Consider the following 27,034-nt stretch of genomic DNA (forward strand, 5'->3'; position numbering starts at 1 on the left):
AGACCCCGGCCGCGAGTGTGCACTCACTGGGATACTTTATCTGTGCGGGAGGCGGCCGCGGAAACCGGGACTCGGGAGTAAAGGTCGGCTGGGTGGGGGGTTCGTGCAGGGGGGGGGCGGCTTTGCCGGCAGTGGCGGAGGGCGTCGACGGTGGGGGGGCGGTGCCTGATGTGCATTCGGACCATAAGACGCAGAGACATTTCCCCCCATATTTTTTGGGAAAAAAAGTGGGTCTTATGGTCCGAAAAATACGGTAACGCTTGCATCAGTGGTCAGGAATGACTTGTTACATTGCTTACTGATCAAGGACCTCCAAGCAACCTTTGCTGGAACCCCAGGGTTCAGAGAATTCTAGTTAAGAAAGGCTTCTTGCTGATAAATAGGGGTCTGCGCTATAGCCGAATGATGGCTACAGAGCGGACCTCAATAGACATCCTCCCCTTTGCACGCGCCCCCTGCAGGGAGCGTGCGTGCTGTGATCACAGAGTCACTGAGACTCGGATGATCACAGATCCAAGTAATGGGCCCGTCCTGACCCCTTACCACGTGATCAACTGTCAGCCAATGACAGCTGGTCACGTGATGTAAATGAAGCTTGGTAATTGTTTTTTTTTTCTCCTTACGCTGACAGCGCGAGGAGAAAAAAAAAAGGCTGATCACCGGCTCTTGTGTAAGGGACATCGGTTTCCAGTGGAAGAGGCACATCAGCCTCATTAGTGCCCAACAGTGCCACTTTCCAGTGACCACCAGTACAATAAATGCCACCTATCAATGCCCACGAGTGCCACCTATCAATGCCCACCAGTGGTGCCAGTCAGTGCCTCACCAGTGCTGCCTACCAGTGCTGATCAGTGCTTATCATTGCCACCTATCAGTGCCCATCACTGCCAGCTATCGGTGACACCTATTAGTGCCAATTCTCAGTGCCGCCCTATCGGTGCCCATTAGTGCAGCCCATCAGGCAGCCTGTTGGTGCCTATGAGTTTAGCGTACATCAATGAAGGAGAAAAATTACCCGTTTGCAAAATTTTATAACAAAAATATAAAACGGTTTTGTATTATTTTTTTTAATTGGTCTTTTTAATTTTTTCTTAACAAAAACTAAAAACCCCAGAGGTGATTAAATACCACCAATAGAAAGCTATATTTGTGGGGGAAAAAATTGAGTACAGTGTTGTATGACCGCGCAATTGTCATTCAAAGAGTGAGAGCACCGAAAGCTGATAATTGGTCTGGGCAGGAGAGGGGTTTAAGTATCCAGTAAGCAAGTGGTTAAATATAAAAAAAAACACCATATTATCTGTGCAGGTAAAGAGGTGAACTGAACTGACCTCCCAGAAGCTGCCCCTGTAAGCATTTTACTAAACTGGTGATGTTCCAGAAAGCTGTTTCGCATTTCAGGAACAAGTTGAAAGACGAGAATAATGCTGAGACGTGTTTCAGAGGGAGGTTAGGGGGTAAAATGAACTTACCCTTGACAAGTTTATTGTATTTTAATTTTAATTTCCCTGGGAACACAGACTTGTGTTATGTGCATGAATACAGGCAACCTACTGCTGTCACAATGTAACTTGGACATGTATAGCCAGATTCAGGTAGGGCGCCGCATCTTTAAGGCGGCGTAGCGTATCGTATTTACGCTACGCCGCCTTAAGTCAGAGAGGCAAGTACTGTATTCACAAAGCACTTGCCTCCTAACTTACGGCGGCGTAGCGTAAATGGGGCCGGCGTAAGCGTAAGCGCGCCTAATTCAAATGAGGATGAGGGGGGCGTGTTTTATGGAAATGATTGGTGCCCCGACGTGATTGACGTTTTTTATGAACGGCACATGCCATATCCCAGTGTGCATTGCTCCAAAGTACGCCGCAAGGACATATTGGTTTCGACGTGAAGGTAAATTACGTCCAGCCCCATTCACGGACGACTTACGCAAACGACGTAAAATTTTCAAATTTTGACGCGGGAACGACGGCCATACTTAACATTGGCTAGGCCAGCTGTTTGTTGGAATAACTTTACGACGGAAAACGCCTTGCGTAAACGGCGTATCTTTACTGCGACGGGTGCATGTACATTCATCGGTGTATCTAGTCATTTACATATTCTACGCCGAACTCAACGGAAGTGCCACCTAGCGGCCAGCGGAAAAATTGCACCCTAAGATATGACGGCGCAGGCCGTCGTATCTTAGCTAGGTTTAAGTGTATCTCAGTTTGAGCATACACTTAAACTTACGACAGCTTAGATTCTACGTCGGCGTATCTACTATCTACTGTGAATCTGGCTAAGAGCTTGCATGCAGCTTTAAAAAAAAAATGGTTATCAACTTTAAATGGCAAGGATACTTTTGTGTCATTTAAAGCGGAAGTAAACCCATCGATCTAACAGTTTCAAAAAGCAGTTACATTTCCGGCATGCCAGGATTGCGAACTGTCACATTGCTTGTGCTCTCAACCAAACTGTCAAACCATCCAATGGCTGGTGTCATAACTGATCACATGTGCAGCATCATGGCAGTTGAAGATTAAACATAGGCCAAGATGGCAGCTTCCTTGCCTGAAAATGATAGGTGGGTTTACTTACACTTTAAAGAACAACTTTCATCATTTATTTTCAGACTGCCATGTGTCTAACTGAATGCACTTATTATTTCTCCAGATTTTAATGGCCAATGATAAAGCTTGCAGGCTTTTTGGATATAGCAGTCTCGAGTTAATTGGAATGAGTCTGTCCAGTCTGATTCCTGCATCCAGCCACAGGATCTCAGAGGTTTTAGAGGAGGAGCTTACCGAAGCTGATGGCATTTCCCGGGTACCTGGAGAAGTGGTAAGTGTGTCTCCATTATTAAAGACTTTATAAGGAACGCACCACAACAGAAGGAATTGTGGAGATAGATTGTGATTGTTCTACAATATAAATCATTTAAAGTGTGTCAAGTTGGGAGCCTCTTGTTCTCATTTGTAAGTAGATTACCAATTTTTAAAAAAAGGTAATGGGCCAACTGACATCAGTAGAATTATGTCACATTTTAGAGAAACTGTAGTGTAATTTAAAGGGGTTGTAAAAGTTTTTTTTTTTTTTTTTTTTTTTCTAAATAGGTTCCTTTAACCACTTAAGACCCGGACCAAAATGCAGCTAAAGGACCCCGGCCAGGTTTTGCGATTTGGCACTACGTCACTTTAACTGACAATTGCGCGGTCGTGCGAAGTGGCTCCCAAACAAAATTGGCATCCTTTTTTTCCCACAGATAGAGCTTTCTTTTGGTGGTATTTGATCACCTCTGCGGTTTTTATTTTTTGCGCTATAAACAAAAATAGAGCGACAATTTTGAAAAAAAATGCAATATTTTTTGCTATAATAAATATCCCCCAAAAATCTATATCCAATTTTTTTTTTTTTTTTTTTTTTTACTCAGTTTAGGCCGATATGTATTCTTCTACCTACATTTGGTAAAAAAATCGCAATAAGCGTTTATCGGTTGGTTTGCGCAAAATTGAAAGCATTTACAAAATAGGGGATAGTTTTATTGCATTTTTTATAAAAAAAAAAAAATTTTTTTTTACTACTAATGGCGGCGATCAGCGTTTTTTTTTTTTTTTTTTCGTGACTGCGACATTATGGCGGACACTTCGGACAATTTTGACACATTATTGGGACCATTGGCATTTTCACAGCAAAAAATGCATTTAAAGTGCATTGTTTATTGTGAAAATGACAGTTGCAGTTTGGGAGTTAACCACAAGGGGACACTGATGGGGTTATGTGTTCCCTGAAGTGTGTTTACAACTGTAGGGGGGTGTGGCTGTAGGTGTGATGTCATCGATTGTGTCCCCCTATAAAAGGGATGACACGATCGATGACGGAGCCACAGTGAAGAAAGGGGAAGCTGTGTTTACACACGGCTCTCCCCGTTCTTCAGCTCCGGGGACCGATCGCGGGACTCCAGCGGCGATCGAGTCCGCTGGTCCCGGAGCTTCGGGTCGCGGGAGCGCGCCCGCGACCCACAGCTGGGTACTAGTACAGGACGTACCTGTACGTACATGTGCCCAGCCGTGCCATTCTGCCGGCGTATATGTGCAGGAAGCGGTCCTTAAGTGGTTAAGCTAGTGCATTGTTGGTTCACTTACCTTTTCCTTCGATTTCCCTTCTAAAATTTTTTTTTTTCTTTGTCTGAATTTCTCACTTTCTGTTCCTCCTCCAGTAAGCTGTTCTGGCTGACTAACCCCCAGCCAGAATGCCCCCATCATCCGAGCCATTCTGGCTGGGGGTTAGTCAGCCAGAACAGCTTACTGAGCAGGAACAGGAAGTGAGAAATTCAGACAAAGAAAAAAACATTTAGAAGGGAAATCGAAGGAAAAGGTAACTAAACCAACAATGCAGATCTCTGTGAATAAATGACACATCTGTGCAGGTGATTTTAAATGTGACATTGACTAGAGGGAGAGGAACCCACACCCCCTTGTCACAGGAAAAGAGGGGATCAGGGGTGAGGTGGGCTACTGCAACATGTTCCATGTTACACCCTTAATATGGGTAGAACATAAAATGTCAAAAACTGGACCAATCCTTTTGCCAAGTACAGTCTGTATCAGCGCATAAAGCGTATTACATTCTATGCTCCCCCACGTGACAGTGTTTCGGCTTGGTCATTGGCTGCTCAGTCTTAAGGCCCATACACATAATCACATTTTTCGACTGGAATTGTGTAATGACAGGCTGTTGCCAGAAAATCCGACCGTTTGTACGCTCCATCGGACAATTGTCAGATTTTACGACAACAAATGTGGAATCGCATGCTTTAAAATTTTCCGACAACAAATGTGTGTCGTATTATCCGATCGTGTGTACAGAAGTCCTTTGGAAAAAACTCCAAAGTACAAACACGCATGCTCAGAACCAATGCTAACCATAACACAACATTAGCAGAAGTTGCCCAAAGGGTAGCACTAAAGAGCTGAAAAAAACATGTAGTTTTGTGTTTGTTGGCCGGCAATTCTTTGCCGTTTTGTATGCAATACAATTTCATAGCCAACGCCCTTCGGACAAAAGTCCTACGATTTGTTCGCGGAAAATCCGATCGTGTGTACGAGGCTTTAGGCTCTATCCTGGGAGAACGTGAGAAGGTCAGATTCTTCCCCATTCTAAAAATATGGGATATTTCTGAGATTTCTAACACATGAATGGAGTGTTGAAGTGTGGCAAAGATATATATATATATATATATATATACATCAATGGGAAGGTAGGGACGTAATTTTTTTAAGGAAGGTTCTACCAGATCCATGTACGGTACTTCAGTCCTGAATATCTGCAGTGACTTGGCTCTCCTCCAAGACAATCGATACATATTGATATTGCCTATTTGAAGCCTAGGCTACAAATAAATTGCAGTCTCTCACCATATATATTTGTGTGTGTGTGTGTGTGTGTGTGTGTGTGTGTGTGTGTGTGTGTGTGTAAACTAGAAGAGAATCTGGTGTTTAATATTCAGAAATGTAACTGTGTAAGGGTGCTTTTGGAAGTCTGTGCTTGAACCCCCAGAGAGCCACAATGTTTAGACGCAGTGTTTTGAAGTGCAGATCATGCAGGCCTTGCCTTGGGAATCGTAAGAACTGTTAGATCTCTACATACAGGCTTTTACTGTTCTTGATGAGGACAACATGTAAAGACATTTGATTTTAAGATGGGAACACATCCTCTTCCCTGGGCATTTTGCAACACTGTCTCCCATAGGGAGTAAAAAAAGCAGTCAACTAAAAATCGCATTTTCTGCTAACATTTGAAGATTTATCCAGATGTAAATTCAGGCTGCAACTCGGTTTAACCAATCGTATGCAGTGTAGCCATATTCTGGTTACTTCATTCTCAGAATAAAGACGACTTCTAACCTTTTACTGATAGTCCTGTTCATCGAAATCACATCCAGTACTATATATGTCACTTCAAATTATATGAGGAACCAGATGAACCTTGTAATGTAATATCTCTATCTCTATCTCTATCTCTATCTCTATCTCTCTCTCTATATATATATATATATAATCAAAATTTTTCTGTTCGATTAATCGTTTTTTTTTTTTTTTTAAATCGATTAATCGACTAATTTCGATTAATTATAACGCACATACAGATCCAACTACTTTTAGCTAAACACCTTGCAGGCTGATTCCCAGTGCAGCTACCAACCACTGGAAAAAATGGATAGGAGGATACAAAAAACACACAAAGGCAGCGCTCGATGGGAATAGCATTAAAACTTGTATAGTCTTCAAGTAGGTAACCAAATAAATATTGCACTGGAGATAAAATCGATGTAGCTACATAAACTGTAAAAATGGTGTGAGTAATACCAAACGGGAGCAAAAGCAGTCATAAAAACATGTACCCAAGTATGATACTGGTATAAAAATGTGTACAACGATACCACTGCTGAATCCAGATGAGGGGTTAACATCAGTCCGTCGGCATGTAGATGTCCCGTGAAGGGAACTATCACAACTCCCAGTGGATGGCTGTAGAATCCCAGGTTGATAGAGGGAAGTGATAAAGGGAAGTGTAACAGCCCTTGCGTGTGGCAGATAGTTAGGTCCCGCCGGCATGCAGATATGAAGGCACAGCAAAGGAGCCCTTCAGATGGACACGGCAAGCCCTACCGGTGTCCGTGACATCACCGGATCTCCGGCGGAACTCCCTGAAGGCTCAGAAGCCGGCGGTGAGGTGAGTACCAATCAAAAGAATTTTAATCGATCAAAAATATTTTGATCGATCGAAAAAATTAAAGATTAATCGATTAATTAAAAGTTAATTTGCACAGCCCTAATATATATATATATATTTCAATTCAGAGAAGTAAGGAAGGGGATGCACTGCTCATCCACCCCAACAATGTGGATAGGGGAATGCGCTCAGTGATTTTTATTTATTTATTTTTCTTATCAGCCTGCTGGCTAAATCAAAAAACCTGATCCATGAATAGCTGTTTCCACTGAAACATAACCACACACACTCCCTGTTCAAGCTACATCCACTTTATACAAACAATACATTTTAATAATATAAAATAAATAATGATTTTATTTATATATGTGTGTGTGTATATATATATATATATATATATATATTTTTTTTTTGTCGATTTGCACCTTTTTAAAGTCCCCATTTTCTCGTACCTGTATCCAGTTCTGAAGTATATGTTCATAGGATAACAAGTACTGGTAAACAAATGGATGTACAGTTGTTCTCAAAAGTTTGCATACCCTTGGGAAATTGGTAATATGCCGTGTGTACCGTTTTTAAAGAAAACGGTGAGTGAGCAGGCAAACCACATTTTATTTCTTATTGGATTTATATTCATCTGTAGGTATTAACAGGATGGCACAACCATAAAACAAAACATGGCAACAAGAAAACAAACGAAATGCCCCCTTTTCAAAAGTCTGCATACCCTTAGTTCTTAATGCGGTCTTTAGCATCAATGACAACAGACAGTCTCTTGTAATAGTTGTCTGAGGCCCCGAATTCTTGCAGGTGATATGGCAGCCCATTCGACTTGGCAAAATGCCTTCAGGTCATGCAAAGTCTCTGGTCATCTTGCATGAACTGCACATTTAAGATCTCGCCAGAGCGGCTCAATGATATTAAGGTCAGGAGAATGTGATGGCCACTCCAGAACTTTCACCTTTTTCTGCTGTAAACACTGGAGGGTCAACTTGTGCTTGGAGTTGTTGTCGTGCTAAATAGTCCAAGACCGTCCCATGCGCAGCTTTCCTGCAGAAGAATGCAAATTGTCTGCCAGTATTTTCTGATCATATGCTGCATTCATCTTGCCAGCAATTTTCACAAGATTCCCATACTTTTTTTTTGAGTGCTCAACCCCTCAAAACATCAGTGAGCCACCGCCATACTTCACAGTGGGGTTGGTATTCTTCCCCTCCAAACATAGCATTTAAAGTGGTGACAAAAAAGCTTTTTGTTCTCCTTACTTCAGATTACAGTGTGACATTAGCTGTGAAGTGTGTCAAGATGTTTGTTGGGCATATTGTAACCAGGCTTTTTTGTGGCATTAGCGCATTAAAGGCTTCTTTCTGGCGGCTCCACCATGCAACAAATTTTTGTATCATCGTATTGTTCTCCTTGAAACAACCACACCATCTTTTTTCCAGAGCAGCCTGTGTTTCTATTGAGGTTACCTGTGGGTTTTGTTTCCCAAACAATTCTTCTAGCAGTTGTGGCTGCAATCCTTCTTGGTCTACCTAACCTTGGCTTGGTATCAAGGGATCCCTGATTTTCCACTTCTTAAAGCAGTGGTAAACTGCACCAAAAAAAAATTTATCTGGCCCCCGGCAGTTTAAGTCATAATGTGCCATACTGCACGGCATACTAGCACATTATGACAGACTTGCCTAAAAACTAAGCACCACTGTAGGCACTTCCATCTTTAACTGGTCTTCCTTCTGGGTCTGCCGGCTTTGGCTGTATGAATGGCCGAGCCTTAATGCCGTCGCTCCCCGCAGCACGCATTTCTGAATGAACAGCAAAGTTCCATTCAGAGCCCAGTACGCATGCGCCATGATGTCACCGGTGCACGTTTAGGAGATATTTACAGTACATCTATGGAAAGCCTGATTTATAGACTTGCCTATAGGTAAAAATCAACCACACTAAGTGCGCTACTAATTTAATGATTTATTGAACATTTACTGACTGGCATTTTCAAGGCTTTTGATATGTTTTTATATCCCTTTGTAGCTATTAACTCATTCACTATTTATTCACAGACACTAATTGCAATTGAAAAAGCCACAGATGTTGGAAATGTAACCTTTAATTGGCATTTTAACCGCTTGCCGACCAGCCGTCCTCATTATACTGCGGCAGGTTAGCCGTAGATGTGCATCGGTCGCTTTATGGACAGTAGCAGGCGCGTGTGCCGTATCGCTGGAGCCAAAGCGCGCGGCCGCAATGTCCGCAGGCCACCCGCAACTGCTCCACAGAGAGCCAGAATGGGGATCTGACAATGTAAACAAACAGATCCCCGTTCTGACAGGGAAAGAGAGAGAGATCTGCTGTTCCTAGTGATCAGGAACAGCAGCTAGTATTAACCCCTTCCCTATCAGTGCAATTTATCAGTAATCATTCGCTATCTTTAGCACTGATTGCTGTATAAAAGTCACTGGTTACAAAACAGGGTCAAAAGTGTCTGCTCTGTCCGCCGCAATGTCGCAGTCCCGCTAAAAATAGCTGATTGCCGCTATTACTAGTAAAAAATAAAAAAAAAGTGTACTAAAAATGTCATAAATATATCCCCTATTTTGTAGATGCTGTAACTTTTGCGCAAACCAATCCAATATATGCTTATTGCGTTTTTTTTTCTTCTGGGATATTTATTATAGCAAAAAGTTAAAAATATTTGTTATTTTTTTCTAAATTGTCGGTCTTTTTTTGTTTATAGCGCAAAAAATAAAAACCACAGTGACCAAATACCACCAAAAAAAGCTCTATTTGTGGGGGGGAGGACATCCATTTTGTTTGTGTACAACGTCGCAAGACCACGCAATTGTAAGTTAAAGCGATGCCTTGCCGTATCGCAAAAAATGCTCATTAAGGAGTTAACCACTTCAGTCCTGGAAGGAGTTAACGTGTGTATGTCACCTTGTGTGTCTGTACCAAGGGCAAACTGATAAGGATTGACCCCTGATACAACCTCAGGGCGAAGCCCATTTCTGCCGTTTGACCCAAATCATAATAGTGAAACATGCAGACCAGAGAGAAAAAAATCTACATCTTCACCTTTCCAACGTTCAGCCTTAACAACATGACATCACAAACATAAGCCTACAGATTGGTCAGTTTCATATAGTTCAGTCCCTTATTACACGCCCCTGTGACGTCTGTACTGCACACGTTCTTCTTGCAAGTCCATATAGTATGGAGCTTCTCATGGCACATACAGCCTCATATAACATCCATTGTGGGATGTCCATGTACAGGGGCCCATTTGTCAATTTTGCAGAGGTTTTCTCTTCAAACCCATATAAGCTCATTCAGAGATTTGAGTGAGGAGGAGGGGATGACCTCTTTTAATTTTAGTCCTTTGTCCTTCATTTCAAGTTGTAACTTTTAAAACATTATATCTGATATAACCTCTTTTAATGAAAATAAACACTTGGAATATATATATTCACACATGCATATGTATATCTCTTATATAGATAAAGAAAATAAAAAAATAAAAACAATATATAAGAATCTAAAAGGAAAAACAACATTTCAGTGGATCTAATAAAAGAATTGGCTCATCACAAAATAGGAATTTTAGTACTTCCATCACAAAACATTCCAGGGTATGAAATCTTTTGATCAGGACTATTTGGGTGATTTCTGTTATTACGAATTAAAAAGGAGCCAAATAACTATGTGATAATAAATGGCTTTATATGATCACTATCCTTATTTAACCGCTTGGCGACCATCCACTGTAGATTTACTATGGCAGGGCGGCCGCTCTGCGCCATATCACGTACCTTGTACGGGATTTGACATGTCTGGGTCGTGCATGTGCCTCGGGCGACCCCCGTCTCGCTGTGATTGGATAAAGTGAGAGCCAATCAGGGGTCCGCTGGGACCTGCCGATCCTTCAGGAGGAAGGCAGAACGGTCTGCCTATGTAACCACAGCGTTCTGTGAGAGGGGAATGTGCGGACCCTGTGTTCCTGCTAAGCAGGAACATGGATCTTGTTTTTTTTTTTTGCAGTCCCTCTATGTCACTGAACGCCGCCATTACTAGTAAAAAAAATACATGAAAATATTCCATCGTTTGTAGACTGTGGAACTTTTGTGCAAACCAATCAATATACATGCATTGGGATTTTTTTTTTTTAACAAAAATATGTAGCAGAATACATATTGGCCTAAATTGATGAAGAAATTTCGATTTTTTTTTTTTTTTTTTTTTTTTTATAAATTGGAAATGTTTTATAACAGAAAATGAAAAATGTTGTTGTTTGGTTGTTTTTGATTTTTTGCGCTACATAAAAAAAAAAAAAAAAAAAAAAAGAGGTTATCAAATACCACCAAAAGAAAGCTCTGTTTGTGGGGTAAAAAAAGACTTCCATTTTTTTGGGGGGTACAGCATTGACAGTTGAAGTAACACAGTGCCGTATTGCAAAAAATGGCCTGGTCATGAGGGGGTGGGGGGGGGGTTAAACCTTCTGGAGCTAAAGTGGTTAAAAGACAGTTGCTGATGATCAGTCATTTTTTTTTTTTATATATCAATGTCACAATTTTTGCCAGGGTATGCAAACTTATGGGCACAACTGTATGATGTTGTTTGATGCAACCAGAAGTAAAACCATGGAAAAAATCCACTCTAATGTTCTGGCTGATTAGCCACCAGGAATTTAAGATGTGGCAAGCAGCATGGTAATTTAATTTTGCTGTTCACATAGCAGTTCAAATACCTTTCCCATGTCCACTCCTTTTACTGGTAAACATAATTGTGTGTATGTTGTACGGTTTTCCTTGTCTCTGCCAGGGCCAGAGACAAGGTTATGCATATCTTAGATGTTCCCAATGCGAGTGTCAGGACCCCAAACAAATTTCCAGAGTCTGCGTTTAGGGCAACAAGCAATGCTCCTCCAATACTTGGGGCACCGTGTTTTTTAAATCATTGAGCCATATTGGTATAAAAAAAACTGTATACCGGTTCCTGTAAAAATGCAGTCAGAATGATGATTGGCTGCAGAGTTTTTGTTGGTGCTTCAATACATATGATCTCTAACTAACCTACTGTCTTTAGTTTTTTTTTTTTTCCATTTAAACATAGCCTTGTAGAGCTGTTTATAATAAGAATTCTGCTATATGTTTTATGCCTCTGTCTGTGTATATCTAATAAAGGACCTGCTACAGTGGTTCAGTGATGAAACTAGTAAAGGACTCTCTTTCTATGCACCCAGAGGCCAGGGACCCTGTTTGCCAAACCAATTCAGTAACATAAGTTTTTCTAAATCATACACATGCAGATCATGCACACCTCCTGAGCAGTCACTCTGCATGCCTGCTGCTCCAGATCTTTTGCAGCAAAGCATGCAGCGTGTGCTAGGTAAACATTTGAGTTCCCTTTTTTTTAATAGAGACATTTTGTTGTAGACTTTCTTTGCTGTCATTGTATGTTTTTTGTCTTCAGGTTGAAGCAGTGCGAAATGGAGGTTCTGTGGTCATGCTGCGATTGTGGATACGCAGAGTTCAGAGCCAATGTATTTTGTTCCTGGAGACCGCACAGACTATTACAACTGTTCTTTCATTTCAGCAAGATGTAAGTAAAATGATTGCATTATTGTCTCTATATTAGTTTGTCACTGATTGAATTGTATTCTACATGCTTATTCATGTTAAAGTGGTTGCAAAGGCACAACGTTTTTTATCTTAATGCATTTTATGCATTAACCACTTAAAGGATCACTAAAGGAATTTTTTTTTTTTTTTGCTGAAATGACTGTTTTTGTTTTTTTTTTATATATATATTTTTGGGGGATATTTTATTATAGCAAAAAGTTAAAAATATATATATATATATTTTTTTTTTTAATTGTCACTCTATTTTTGTTTATAGTGCAAAAAATCAAAACCACAGAGGTGGGGGAAAAAGCACGTCGATTTTGTTTGGGTGCCACGTCTCACGACCGCACAATTTTCAGTTAAAGCGACGCAGTGCCGAATCGCAAAAAGTTGCCCGTTCATTGACCAGCAAAATGGTCCGGGGCTGAAGTGGTTAAGATAAAAAAAACTTTTGTGTGCAGTAGCCGCCCTAGTACTTACCTGAGCTCCATCTCTATCTAGCGAAGTGCCTCGGCCGTCTGGGACTCTCCCTTCTGGCTGAGACACAGCAGCTGCGCCATTGGCCCCCGCTGCTGTCAATCACAGTCAGTTAGCCAATCGGGAGAGAGGGGGGGCAGGGCAGATCCGATGTTCCGTGTCTGAATAGCCACACAGAGCTGCAGCTCGACTTGGGTGCCCCCATAGCAAGCTGCTTGCTGTGGGGGCACTCGACAGGAGGGAGGGACCCGAGAAGAGGAAGATCATTCATAGGCCCAGATTCACGTAGATAGGCATAAATATAAGCGGGCGTAGCGTATCGTAGTTACGCTACGCCGCCGCAACTTAGAGAGGCAAGTGCTGTATTCACAAAGCACTTGCGTCTAAAGTTACGGCGGCGTATCGTAAATGTGCCAGCGTAAGCGTGCCTAAATAAAATGAGGAACAGGGGGGAGTGTTTTATGTAAACTAAGCATGACCCCACGTAAATGACGCTTTTTTTCGAACGGCGCATGCGCGCGCATGCTCAGTATCGCGTCGAATTTTCAAATTAAATTACGCCCGCTCAATGCCTAGACGACGTGAACGTAACTTACGCAAAGCCCTATTCGCGAACGTTTTACGCAAACAACGGAAAATTCGACGCTGTCCCGACGTCCATACTTAACATTGCGTACTATAGCAGGGGTAACTTTACGCCGGTCCGACGCCTTACGCAAACGACACATATAGATACGCCGGGCGCACGTACGTTCGTGAATCGGCGTATCTACCTAATTTGCATATTCTACACGGAAATCTACGGAAGCGCCACCTAGCGGCCAGCGTAAATATGCAACTAAGATACGACGGCGTAAGAGACTTACGTCAGTCGTATCTAAGCAAAAATCCGGCTTATCTTGCTTTCTGGATACATAATAAAGATACGCCGGCACATCCTAAAAGTTACGCGGCGTATCAATAGATACGCCAACGTAACTTCTTTGTGGATCTGGCCCATATTCTCTAAAATCATAAATTCTGCCAGGGTATGCAAACTTATGAGCACAACTGTATGTACACAGGGATAACCACAGCTCATAGAAAGCAAATCGGCTCCTTCTGGGTTCGCAATGTACTCAATGTCACCCAAAGAACTATCCCAGTGCGTTTTGTCACTTAATCACATGAATTTTCCAGGGGAATCGTGATTGGGTGACAGCGGTCCATATTTATAGTCTGAGATCCCATGCTATGTGTCCAGAGACCTCACACCTATGTCCTCAAGTCTGTTCCTAATAAGGTGCCATCTTTTTTGCCATTCTATTGGCATCATTTTACCAAAGCCCAAAGCTTCTAATTTATTCTACACAGGCGCCATTTGGGTACCTCAACATCTGCCATAACGACGCCATCTTCCTTGAGCCTAATCATCTTGTATTTATTATTCCGCTATATCGCTCGCAAATACAGGTAAAAACTACCTCAAATGCTAGACCACCGCACGACTCAATACGTCGGCAGAATGGCACAGCTGGGCATATGGACGTACAGTCCATTAAGAAGCCCAGCTGTGGGTCGCGAGCGCGGGGCGCTCGCAACTCATTCCTCTGCTCCATGACCGGACCCGATCTCCGCCGGTGTCCCGCGATCGGGTCACAGAACTGAAGAACTGGGAGAGGTAAGTGTAAACAAACCTCTCCCCGTGCTTCCTAGTGAGCCTGTCACTGATCGTCTGTTTCCTGTCATAGGGAACGACGATCAGTGATGTCACACGCCCAGCCACGCCCCCCTACAGTAAGAAACGCACATTAGGGAACACTTAACCCCTTTAGTGCCCCCTACAGGTTAACCCCTTCACTTCCAGTGTCATTTTCACAGTAATCGGTGCATTTTTATAGCACTGTTTGCTGTAAAAATGACAATGATCCCAAAATAGTGTCCAATGTGTCCGCCATAATGTCAGTCACGATAAAAATCGCTGATTGCCGCTATTACTAGTGAAAAAAAAATAATAAAAATGCCATAAAACTATCCCCTATTTTGTAAACGCTATAACTTTCGCGCAAACCAATCAAATTTTTTTTTTTACTTACCAAAAATATGTAGAAGAATACGTATCGGCCTAAACTGAGGAAAAAACATTTTTTTTATATATATATTTTTCGGGGATATTTATTATAGGAAAAAGTAAAAAAAAATTTATTTTTTTTTCAAAATTGTTGCTCTATTTTTGTTTATAGTACAAAAAATAAAAACCGCAGAGGTGATCAAATACCACCAAAAGAAAGCTCTATTTGTGGGGGAAAAAAAGAACGTCAATTTTGTTCGAGAGCCATGTCGCATGATAGCGCAACTGTCAGTTAAAGCGACGCAGTGCGGAATCGCAAAAAGGGGCCTGGTCCTTTAGTTTGCATAATGATCCGGGGCTTAAGTGGTTAAAATCACATAAGCTTCATAAATGACATTAATAATGTGAACACCTCCTTATTTAAAAAACAAATACCACTCCTATTTCATTCCCTTTTTGTTTCAAAAAATGTCAATCAATCACATCCAGCATGGATGTTCGATTGGTAGCAACAATAGCAGTATAAGATACAATGACAGTGGGTGACGTCAGCAAGATAGCTCCTCCCTTGTACGCGTTACGTCCTATGGGACTTCGTCAGCAAGGGCAGTTACATGATGATAAATTGTTGATTGGTCATTACTTTGTGTCTTCTAGGGGCGAATTGTTTCCTGCGATCTATCCTGTGCACAGCTTTATGGCTATACAGACTCGGAGGAGGTTCTAGGGCAACACATTACAGACTTGATGCCATCAGTTCAAGTTCCCAACCATAAAAAAGAGATGTCACAGGTAAAGATACAACTGTATAAATTATCATTCATTTTGGGACATACAAAGGAGATGTTTGTGTCCTACCCAAGACTGCTCAAAAGAAAACCTGTGGCAATGCCGTAGTTTGGAAGACTTTAATATGGATGGGAGGCTAGCTACACACATAAGCATTTTGTACAATCTTTTTTAGATTTACAAAAATAAAGTTTGTAGTGGACGGGTCTCGATTGATAGGTTGTTGCTCTACGTAGTTTTTGGTAATCTTAAATGAACAGGGGCCGTTGTATAATGCCCTTATATCTCTGTTGGAGCTCTCTGGGATCCCTTACGTAGGCTGTTCCATTGTGCAAATATCTACTTGTGAAATTGATGCCCACCTCACTTCAGTTCCGTTGCTCAATATAAGTCCATAGCTTTAATTGATGGTCTCACCAATCAATTGTGAGGTGTGGCAGAGGATGAGCTCAAGCTCAAGGAAATTTCATTCTGGAACACCTTGAGTTTCAGGCACTCCGGCTGCTATACAGAATCTAGGTTCCTGCTTTATAGCTATGTTTGCAGCTTACCATTTATGACAGTTTTTTTTTTCTTTAGGATCCCTTCAGTCAGACATGTCCATAGTAACTATAGTAGTGTGCTCTAGCGAAATAACTAGAGTTATTTTAAGGACATGTACATTACAGCAGTGAAATGGAGACATAAATAACAAAGAAATAAAAACCATATACCGCAACTCCTTGGAAACATTTGCTTACAAAATAGGGCGTTGGTGTTGCAAGAAATAATCTCATTAAGAAGTCATGAGAAAATCCTGCCCTTGCAGCTTAAATCACAAAGTACATGTAAACCCTTGCTGATTGACATTTAGTTTTGCTAAAGCACTGTATATCATAAATAATTGTCATTTTTTCTAAATAATGTTTTTTATTTTTTATCCTTTGTATCTCCTGCAACTTTTTTTCTGACACTTTCTCCCTACATGCATGCACTCCAGCAAACCACATTTGTCATCAGTCACAAGTATAATGCCTCAAATTTGTATAGATTATGGGAGGATTATAACCCCTGTCAGTTTTTTGCCATCGGTGTCCAAAAGAGGAGTTTTTTTTTCTTCACTTCCTGTCCAACACCAAAAACAGGAAGTGAAAAGAAATCCCTCCAAAGTGAGGGAATCCCGGCATGTCATAATGGTCACTAGATCCAGTGTCCCTATTGGAAGATTTCCTCTATTACTGTTCTGGTGTCAACCTATAATATGGCATTTTCATTTGCTTTCACTTTAATTGATGACGTATAACAGGACGACTAGAGAGGGTGAATCTCCCTAACAGGCTGCTCTGCCAGGTTCTATGTCGAGTGGCTTGTCCTTTTTGGATTTCCGGTCCTCTGTCCCTTCAATTTTTACTTGTCGCATGAGTTTACTCTTTAATTGTACAGCTCTGAGTTTCATTTAGTTTCTTGCATTTCTCTTTTACTACGAATGTTGTGCAATTTTCCTAACTTGTAGAATCAGGCCTGAATACATCGAACTAATGCAGATTTTTATTTTACACTATGAGTACCGATACTTTTTTTATTAGAACTTACCGGTACCTATCGCAAGTGTTTTATTTACACTTCAGCTGTTAGCAATGGTACAAGACATTGAAAAGTTATTTTACAAATCGAGTAAATACATTTATTTTCTTTTTTTAATTTTGCACTTTTTTTCCATGTGAAATGTGTAAATATATGTTGTAAAAATATTAACGAGCAAAGCAAACAAAAATTTTTTTTTCGTTATTTAATGGTTTATAAATTAAAAGTGAAGAAAAAATAATAAACAATCTGCAGGAAAATAATAATTAAATGGGGAAACCGAATAAGGCCTTAATTGGGGCTGATTCAATTAAACTAAGGCCCCGTACACACGACCGAACAGGTCTGCTGAAACTGGTCCACCGACCAGTTTCAGCAGACATGTTCGGTCGTCTGTACACCCGAGCGGACAGGATTCCAGCGTACATTTGCCCGCCGGGCCTTTTTTTCCAGCGGGCAAATATTTCCAAACTTGTTTAGAAACAGCCCGCTGGAATCCTGTCCGTCGGACATGTTCGGTCGTCTGTACAGACCTACCGTACATGTCCGAGCGGCCGCCACCCCTCGCATGCGTCGAATGACTTCGACGCATGCGTGGAAGCATTGACCTTCCTGCGTCGTCGTGGCGACGGCGCGGACACGTCACCGCGCTGTCTGTCCGCGCGGATTGTCTCTCATTTCTGTCTGATGGTGTGTACAACAGTAGCTGAGCAATGTTGTTGATAAACATTGCCCAGCTGTTTTTTTTTTTTCACAGCTCCAAGTGCTGGACTTTAACACTTCAGCTGCGTTTCGGCTCTCAGGGGGAGAGTCTCCCTGACAGCTAAAAGAACTGAGCCTGAATGTATCGATTTCAGGTAGCGGTGCATTTGCACGAGTACCGATACTCGTGAAAATGCTTAGTATCAGCACTATCGGTTCTAAGGCTACTTTCACACTGAGGCAGGGGTCCTTTAGTGGTCCTTTCCCTTAGTTTTAGCAAGGCTTTTCGGGTGCTAGTGGGCCGCTTTTAAGAAAGGGTTCAAAGCGCCCGTGTTGCGGGCGCTGCCCATTCATTTTAATAAAGTATCCATGTGCCTATTCTTTTAAGCTGTCACTATATTATCTTGCTATCTGATTCTTGAACATTGCACCATAGAACCTTTTTGACATATATTATTATTATTATTTTTTTTAATAGAGCATCCAGCACCAGAATGTTGTGGGCATGTCACGTGATGGTGTCACGTTTCCTCTTAGTCTGACTCTGATAGAAGACTTTGCTGAAGGTGTATCTTCAGTTGAAGAATACTATGGCAGTATAACTGTCCTGTCCTCTATCAGTGGCCTGATCACCCTTCTTCCTGATGGATCCATCAAAGGCTTAAATGGAACTTTGTCACGCTTTTTGTTTGGATATGACCGAACGCAGCTCCTGGGAAAGGTAGGAATCTGCCACACTTGTGTTGCTTCGAAAAAGGGGCTTTCTAGTCTTTTTTTTATACTTTTGTAGGTATACCGTGATCCTTTTTAAAGGGTAAGTCACTTTTTTGTAATGGCATTAAAAATAAAATGTTCTGCCTCAAGTCTAGTGTCAGAAAGTATATCTTCACAAATAAGAGAGAGGGAGAAGCTTCTCAAAACAGGCATTAGTAACTCTCTAAAATATCCCAAGTAATCCCTGGTTAAACATTCGACATTTAAAGGCCTCCCCAGCTGACCAAGGCAGATAGTACATTGGACATTGCATTCTGACAGCAGGACTCCCCACTGTCGGAACACACTGACCAGCATCTGCAGCTATGATTGGCTTCTGTTGAACAGGACAGAAACTCACTGATTGAAATTTAGATCAGCCTGTGGCTAGCTTTAGATAAGTTTGGCTGATTGCTTGTTTTCTTTATAATAATCCAGGGCCAGGAATATCCTTCTGCTTAACCGCTTGCTGACCGCCGCACGACTATTTACGTCGTCAGAATGGCACGGGCAGATTGGCGTACAGGTACGTCCCTTTAAATCTGCAGCCACGTGCCTCGCGCGTGTGGCCGCGGGTCCCGGGAACTCGATGTTCCCGGGAGTCCCGCGATTGCAGTCGGCAAGGGCAGAACAGGGAATGCCTTTGTAAACAAGGCATTCCCCTATTCTGCCTATTGACACTGTCACTGATGACCGTTCCCCTTGATCAGGAACGGTCATCAGTGACGTGTCACGTATAGCCACGCCCCCTAACAGTAAGACTCACTTCCTAGGGAACACTTAACCCCTGCACCGCCACCTAGTGGTTAACCCATTTACTGCCAGTGACTTTTTTACAGTGCATTTTTATAGCACTGATCGCTGTAAAAATTACAATGGTCCCAAAATGGTAAAATATAAAAAATATAAAAAAAATAAAAAAATATAAAAAAGAAAATGTAGCGCCCAAAATATAAATAAACCCCTAAAAAAGGGTGAATCTAGCGTGTACCCTAAAGGTAAAAGACTAATAATCAAAGTCTAATGCCTCTTCATACACTATCGTGAAATAGTGAAGTGAATAATGGGAGCTATGATGTGAGAAACAAGCTCCTATATCAAAACCTTACGTACAAATCTGTGCTATAAAGAATCACCAGGTAAAAATACATATGTGAAATAACTGTGGTGTGATCACCATACTTATATATAGAAATATAATATGCAAAAATCAATGAATAAAGAAAGACAGTCCTCCAAGGCCAACGTTCCACTGTTGATCAAATGTGCCTTAATATAGAAGGCGTGAACTCAATCCTGCAAATATCACAGAGTCTGCCAGGAAGGACAAAGTCTAAACTTGTGCAAATAAACTTTCAGTGTAGGGTGGAGCAAAATCTTCAATACCAAGAAATCTTCAGCACTGGACACGAAAATAGATAAATGGGTGGGTACCCTTACCAGAAATGGTGGACCCTCTCAACCACCATACGGTGGGAGGGTCATCAAGGCTTGTATAGACCGATTGTCTGGGTCCAGTGGTCCTCACTCCGCGTGTCCAATCCAGAAATGGTTATTGAAGCGCTTGTTTTTTCAAGGTAGATAACCAAAGTTGATTGATCGATAGTAGCTCAAAACACCCAAAGTGGTAAAAAAGGAAAAAATATAGAGGTGCTCCTCATAGTGTAAAAACATTTAATAAAAAAGCATTGCAAATATACACATGCAGTAAAAATATGAAAAAACTTCAAAAAGCCACACAGGAAAAAATAGATCACTTAGCTAGTAATCAAAAGAAAAAATAGCACAAGTAAAAATTAAGTGAATTATGGCAGCAAACTCCCACCTTGGATAAAGGTATAGGGAGTATATCCAACAAAGTTGAGAGTGCAATGGGAATGCAGTGGAGTAATCACCCGACCGGTTTCGTCGCTACACGGACTTCTACTGGGGTATCTGGACCTCCTCTGCTCCCCCCATTGCATTAAATACCTTACATCCAGGTCCCTGATTGCTGACATCTGTTCTTCCATATCAAAACCGGCGTGCGTTCCATCGTAGGGAACCGGAAACGTCGTCTGCGTTCCAAAAGCCGGAAGTAGTGGGGCGGGGCTTAGCGTCAAAAGCGCCAGCGTCCAGACGTATTAAACGTTAGGACGTCCAGGATGATTCAGTCACTCCCCCCTCCTCCTCCTTGACAGGCAGGAGGTGTGATAGTCAGCCAATCAATGGGCATTAATCAGCAGCCCTTCCGCAGCGTCATGACGTCAGCGCCGTACGCCGCGTTCCACGATGCGTTCCAGGCATATCACAGGCAGACGTCAGTATCAAAACACAGACGCTCCGGGACACACAGCGTCATATATCAGCCCAAAGATGGAAGAGAACCCACCGGGGTTATACGAGGTCATCCTGAGTCACCCCAATCTAATTGGACTTTACAGAGAACACACATAATCAGTATATAAATACTATTTATGAATCAGATGAAAGCCAGCAATCAAGGAGGTGAACTAAAGGCCCCACTTAGAAATGTGATAATTAAAAAGACATACACATATGAAAATTAAAAATTAAAATTGAAATTCATCTTCAAAACCTCCAAGACACCTAATATATTGTCTCTGAACCACAAACAGAGAAAACAAAGACCAGGTATGACAAGGTGAATGATACTGAGAATCACAAAATGAATAATAAAATTAGGACTGATTAATAAAAGCATTCACGTCCCATTCGACGTTGAGTCCAAAAGGGGCGTAACTCTTGAGGGTATAAATCCAATATACTTCTAACTTCGAGACTCCTCTGGTGCTCGGTTCACCCCTCCAGTGGGGAACAAATTTGTCAATAATCAAAAAGGAAGTACCTATCAATGATTTATTGTGAACTTGTAAATAGTGTCTAGGCACTGTGTGTTTATCGTTGCCTTTCTTGATTTTTGCAACATGTTCACCTACCCTTGTGGAAAAACTGCGGATGGTACGGCCCACATATTGTTTTCCACAAGGGCAGGTGATCAGATAAACTATATATGTAGAAGCACAGGTGGAGAATTGCTTCATGGGATAGTCAATCTGAGTAACACTAGACCGGAAAGAAATGGTTTTCTTTCTCCCATGAATATTCTCAAGGCATACCTTGCATTTCCTGCAAGGGTGAAAGCCCTTGGATAAGGGAAAAAAAGTTGGTTTTATAGGCGGATCAATAACATTGGGGGCAACCTGATTTTTTAAAGAAGAGGCACCCCTATAGATGACTGTGGCATTGTTTGGCAGGGAAGGTCCCAACACTTGATCCTCTTTGAGGATCCCCCAATGTTTGCAAATGATATTTTTAATTTGCTTATGTTGACTCGAGAACGTAGTAAAAAATGCGTTTCTAAATTTGGGATCTGGTAACGCTTTGGTTCTTTCAAGTGTAAGTGTTGTACGGTCCACCCTACCAATGTGTTGAATCTCTTCATCAATTTGCTCTCTTGGGTAACCCTTGTCCAGAAACCTCTGTTTTAAGACCTCTGCTTGTAAGTAGAAGTCTTTGGTGTCAGAACAGTTGCGTCGTATACGCAACAGCTGACTTTTGGGGATAGACTTCAGCCAAGCGGGATGGTCCCAAAATGGTGTCAAAAGTGTCCGATGTGTCCTCCATGATGTCGCAGTCCTGATAAAAATCGCTGATCGCCGCCATAACGAGTGAAAGAAAAATTGCCATAAAACAGTCCCCTATTTTGTAGACGCTATAACTTTTGCGCAAACCAATCAATACACGCTTATTTTTTATTTTTATTTTTTTACCAAAAATATGTAGAAGAATACGTATCGGCCTAAACTGTGGAAAACAAATGTTTGTTTATATATTTTTTGGTGATATTTATTATAGCAAAAAGTAAAAAATATATTTTGTTTTTTCAAAATTGTCACTTTTTTTTTTTGTTTATCGCGCAAAAAATACAAATCGCAGAGGTGATCAAATATCACCAAAAGAAAGCTCTATTTGTAGGGGGAAAAAATGGAAATTTTGTTTGGGAGCCACGTCTCACGACCGCGCAATTGTCCGTTAAAGCGACGCAGTGCCGAATCGCAAAAAGTGGCCTGGTCTTTGACCACCAAAATGGTCCAGGGCTGAAGCGGTTAAAAAAATAAGTTCACTTTTTAGAAAAAAATATATATATTTTGTTTTTACAGGTAAAAAAATGTGCATTTAGTATTCTTTTTTGTAACCTGTACAGCAATGCTGGTATAATGCAGGTCTCCAGCAGATCTTCCAGTTTAACTGCTTGCTCGTACATCCCATATGGGATAGCAGATACAATCTGACAGGAAGAGATCATGAACTACCACCACGCTCCACAGCGCCATGGTAGTCCATTGAAAATTACAAACCAACAGCCGCAAAGGCCTCTGGACCTTTTTCATTTTATTACCATTCACAGGACCCGCTCGGCCACTTTTTTTTTTTTGTTTTGTTTTTAATTGTTACAGCGTGCACCCGGGGGGTTGGGGTTTGGGATAAGTTCCCCGCTAGCTGTCAGATCGGGGAGGTGCGGGGGGCGGTCCGGTGTAACATGTTATGAAAGGTGCACTTAACCTTTAACTCTCCTCCGTCTTCCATGGCTAAAAACATATATAGTCAGTTCAAAACTGTGAGTGGCAGTCAAAAATATTTTCGTGAATAAAACTTGTCTTTGTAACTAGAAACATGTTTCCAAGTCAGTTTTTTTCATGGCGCCTTTTTTTTTTTTTTTTTTTTTAATGCCACAAAAAAAATATTTTAATGTACATGTGTAACTGGGACCAATATTGAAATTCTAGCAAATATTTTCTTTCAGTATAAAAATAAGTCTTGGTATCAGTGTCTAGGACCAGAAAAGGGTTCTGTTTTCATGAATATAAACTTCTCTAAGATGGACAAAAAAAAAGCAATAAAAATTGTCAAACTATTGCATCTCCAAATCTGAAAAGCATCCAGTGGCCAAGTACCCTTTTTGCTGTCTCTTACCCTGTAAAAAGCTACAAATACTAACTAAAACGTTAGCAAATGCTTACTTGCTTGAAGCTGTTTGGTAATTATGTTGTTCTTGTTTGGGCTCCATGTGGTTTTAGAATATTACCTTTCTTATTCCTGGATTTTACCAATACATACGAAGTGCTGAAGAAGAGTTGTCACTGCTGACACCACCTCAGGATCTACGTGCTCCAGCCAGATCATGTGAGGTTCTCTACCGTAGTGTGCCTGGTAAGTGAGTCACTAAAATCGTCTTCCCCCTTGAGCAGGTATGTTTATTTTAAAAGAAGAATGTTGCAGAAACGTCAAAAGAAAATGGTCAACCATCAGACACTGTGGCCAGCAGCAGACCAAAACCTTCCTTTTTTACCTAAGATGGTCTCTTCTTTCCACCTCTGAGAACCTTGTTCCTCCTTTCCTCTGCTCCGCCCCCCAAAACATGCCAAGGAAATTGCCTTAAGCCTCGTACACATGACCAGTTTTCCTGCCAGGAATACTGCGAGGAGATCTCTTGGCCGGGAAAACCGGTCGTGTGTATGCTTCCTCGCAGTTTTCCCGACAGGAAAACTGCTGGGAATCATGGCGGGAAAATAGAGAACCCGCTCTCTATTTTCCCGCCGGTTTTAAACCCAGCAGTTTTCCTATGGGGAAACACTCCGAGGGAGCATACACACGGCCGGGATTCCCAGCCAAAGCTCTTCCCGCAGTTTTCCTGAAGGGAAACCCGGCCGTGTGTACACGGGGAAACTTATCGAGCAGGTTCTCGGTTTTCCCGTCAGGATTTCCGGGAGACTTTATACTGTATGTGGTCAGGCTATAAGACTCTACCTAGCCGCCACAGCCGCGGTTTCCCTCTTTGTTTTGGCTATAGGACCTCATCTTGCTTCCTGCCCCAGAATTGCCAGCATCAGGATCAGAAAAAGTTTTTCCAGGGCCTACAGCCTAAAGGATACGATTCCTTCCTTGTCCATCAGAGCTCATTTCACCAAGGCCGTTGGTGTCGCTTGAGCTTTTCAGCATCAAACATCTGTATCCCGCATTTGCAAAGCCGCCAGCCGGGTCCAGGGTAAAAGTTTTACCAAGTGGGTGTTCAGTCTACAGTGGATGCACGCTTTGGCCACGAGGTGCTTTAAGTTGCTATCCGAGTGTTTTTTAAAGCGGAGGTTCACCCAAAAGTGATCCTCCGCTTTTCGGAACCCCCCCCTTTGGTGTCACATTTGACACCTTTCAGGGGGGGGGGGGTGCAGATACCTGTATAAAACAGGTATTTGCACCACTTCCTGGTATAGACTCCTGCGGGAGTCTGGCTCCTCCGCGTCATCCCCCTGTTGTGTTCTGGCAAACACTCAGCTCCCAGAACACAACGGGGACCAGTAGGAACGGCGCAGCGCGACTCGCGCATGCGCAGTAGGGAACTGGGCAGTGAAGCCGCAGCGCTTCACTTCCCGATTCCCTCGCCGAGGATGGCGGCGGGGTAAGCCAAAAGCCGACCTACCGCTCGGCTTCGGCTGCCAACGTTGCGGGCGACATGGACAGGTAAGCGTCCATTTTTTTATAAGTCAGCAGCTGCTGTATTTGTAGCTGCTGTCTTTTAAAAAAATGTTTTTAGGTGAACCACCGCTTTAAGGTTTTTAACCTTTGCCTTTTGTGGGCCTGTTGACAGTTCTGTTTGCTATGTTGTTGCCCAACTCTCATTTTATTGCTTGGAGATGTCCTGTGGTCTACAAATATAAGTCCTGTGTCCGGTACTATGATTAAGAAAAATTTAATTTTTTACTTGCCTGTAAAAAAAAATCTAAAAGGCTCCTCCTCTGTTTTTGATCACTCTTTTAATGCTTGCTTAAAAAGTCTCGCAAAATGGGCAGTGTTATATGAGTGCACACTTGGGGCTGCCTAGCAAATTTTTGCCAATGTGCAATTTGCTGAAGGTATCCTAATTTAAAGGCAAGTCAAAATGCCTATTTGTTTTGCAAAAAAATCCTTGAAAAATCCTTCTCTAGGAATCAGTTGGGAGGACACAAATCAATCCCTTATGATAGATACTATTTTATGTTGTTGGCAAGTAACAGGAAACCTAGATTGTGTGCAGGGGTATAGCCACTAGATGTGGCTGTGTCTTTCTCTTTGCCCTACATGTTTCGTTCTTGTGACATCGGGGGCATGGCCCATCACAGCCTGGGAGATATATATGTTGTTTATATCTATCCCCCCCATGGCTGTATTTGACTGTGCCCCAGATTATGTCACAGCAATGAAACTCGTAGGATGGGGCTTCACTAATCCAGGAGGAAGTATTCTCGAGTGAGCCGCCAGCTTCTGCAGTTTTCCTCAAAACATGGCTTCAATGCACACTGGATTACAGTGAGGGGGTGGTGGCCGCTTGGTACTTTTTTGCCTGTTACTCTTTCTATGCTTTTTATCAGTGAAAATAGGTTTACGGTGTACACTGTGAGGCTTTGCTTTTCTTTAGCTTTTGAAGCGGCTTGTTCCATTGAATGCATCAATCACCCGCTGAGTGTTTACGTGTGTACTGGATATCCACCTGCAGCTGCCATCCAAAATCCTGGATTGTTTGTTCTAAGCTTTTATTGGCCCTTATAATCAGGGCTGTGGAGTCGGTAGATAAATGTTCCGACTCAGACTCCGACTCCTCAGTTTTATGTACTTCCGACTCCGACTCTCCGACTCCGACTCCCCGACTCCGACTCCTCTGTATTAATATGCAAATGTATTTTATACATTCCTTGAGGGAAAGAAACGCAACCTACCACAGGACTACTGGCTGGGAAGCCAACAGTCTACTGTATTGCACAGTTTAAGCAAAAGACAAACACAATGAAAACAATCAAGTGACTGGATAGTAGCAGCAGGCATAAACATCAGGAACATGATCTTTACCAGTTCAAAAATACAAACCACATTATTTGGTTGTTTTAGAACAAAAACAAAGCTTATCTATAATGAACCAAAAACAAAATCTGTAAAACCTAGAAATGGTTTATATTAATCTTGAAATGTAGTTATAGGCTTAGCAAATGCAAATCAATTCAATGTAGAGTTCTAAGGAAGAGAATTGCCTCTGCCAGATCCTCTTTCATAGAGGCTCTTAAGTCAGACTTTATTATTTTTAGGGCTGAAAATAATCTTTCGACACTGACTTGGGTGGGTAGCATTGCAGTAACTATTCTGGCCACATCACTAACGATCTCTGGATAAACAAGGATGGCTTCTTCAACAGTAAGTTTTGATGAGCGATCATACTTTTCAACTTCTTTTAGTGCTTTATAAAACTCCTGTTGGAATTTTTTTATTTGGACACTTACTGATTCTCTAACATGCGTTCCCTGTAAAAGCAGAACACAACACTATGGAAAGTATAAGT

General features: G+C 41.8%; 2 protein-coding genes across 4 annotated transcripts in view; both read left to right on the forward strand.

The window, feature by feature from the left end:
• Positions 1 to 27,034, forward strand: part of MTERF4 (mitochondrial transcription termination factor 4) — a 213,685-nt gene that overhangs the window by 103,681 nt on the left and 82,970 nt on the right. The gene's annotated exons all lie outside the window — the stretch shown is intronic.
• PASK (PAS domain containing serine/threonine kinase) overlaps positions 1 to 27,034 on the forward strand; it is a 101,691-nt gene that overhangs the window by 31,305 nt on the left and 43,352 nt on the right. For all 3 annotated transcript variants that reach the window (XM_040348900.1, XM_040348901.1, XM_040348899.1), the window contains exons 4-8: positions 2,659 to 2,826; positions 12,184 to 12,312; positions 15,520 to 15,654; positions 18,395 to 18,637; positions 23,751 to 23,883. In XM_040348900.1, coding sequence (XP_040204834.1) covers positions 2,659 to 2,826; positions 12,184 to 12,312; positions 15,520 to 15,654; positions 18,395 to 18,637; positions 23,751 to 23,883 — 808 coding nt within the window. The remainder of the gene's footprint in view (positions 1 to 2,658; positions 2,827 to 12,183; positions 12,313 to 15,519; positions 15,655 to 18,394; positions 18,638 to 23,750; positions 23,884 to 27,034) is intronic.

This window comes from Rana temporaria, chromosome 4, assembly GCF_905171775.1.
Source record: "Rana temporaria chromosome 4, aRanTem1.1, whole genome shotgun sequence".
NCBI classification, from domain to species: domain Eukaryota; kingdom Metazoa; phylum Chordata; class Amphibia; order Anura; family Ranidae; genus Rana; species Rana temporaria.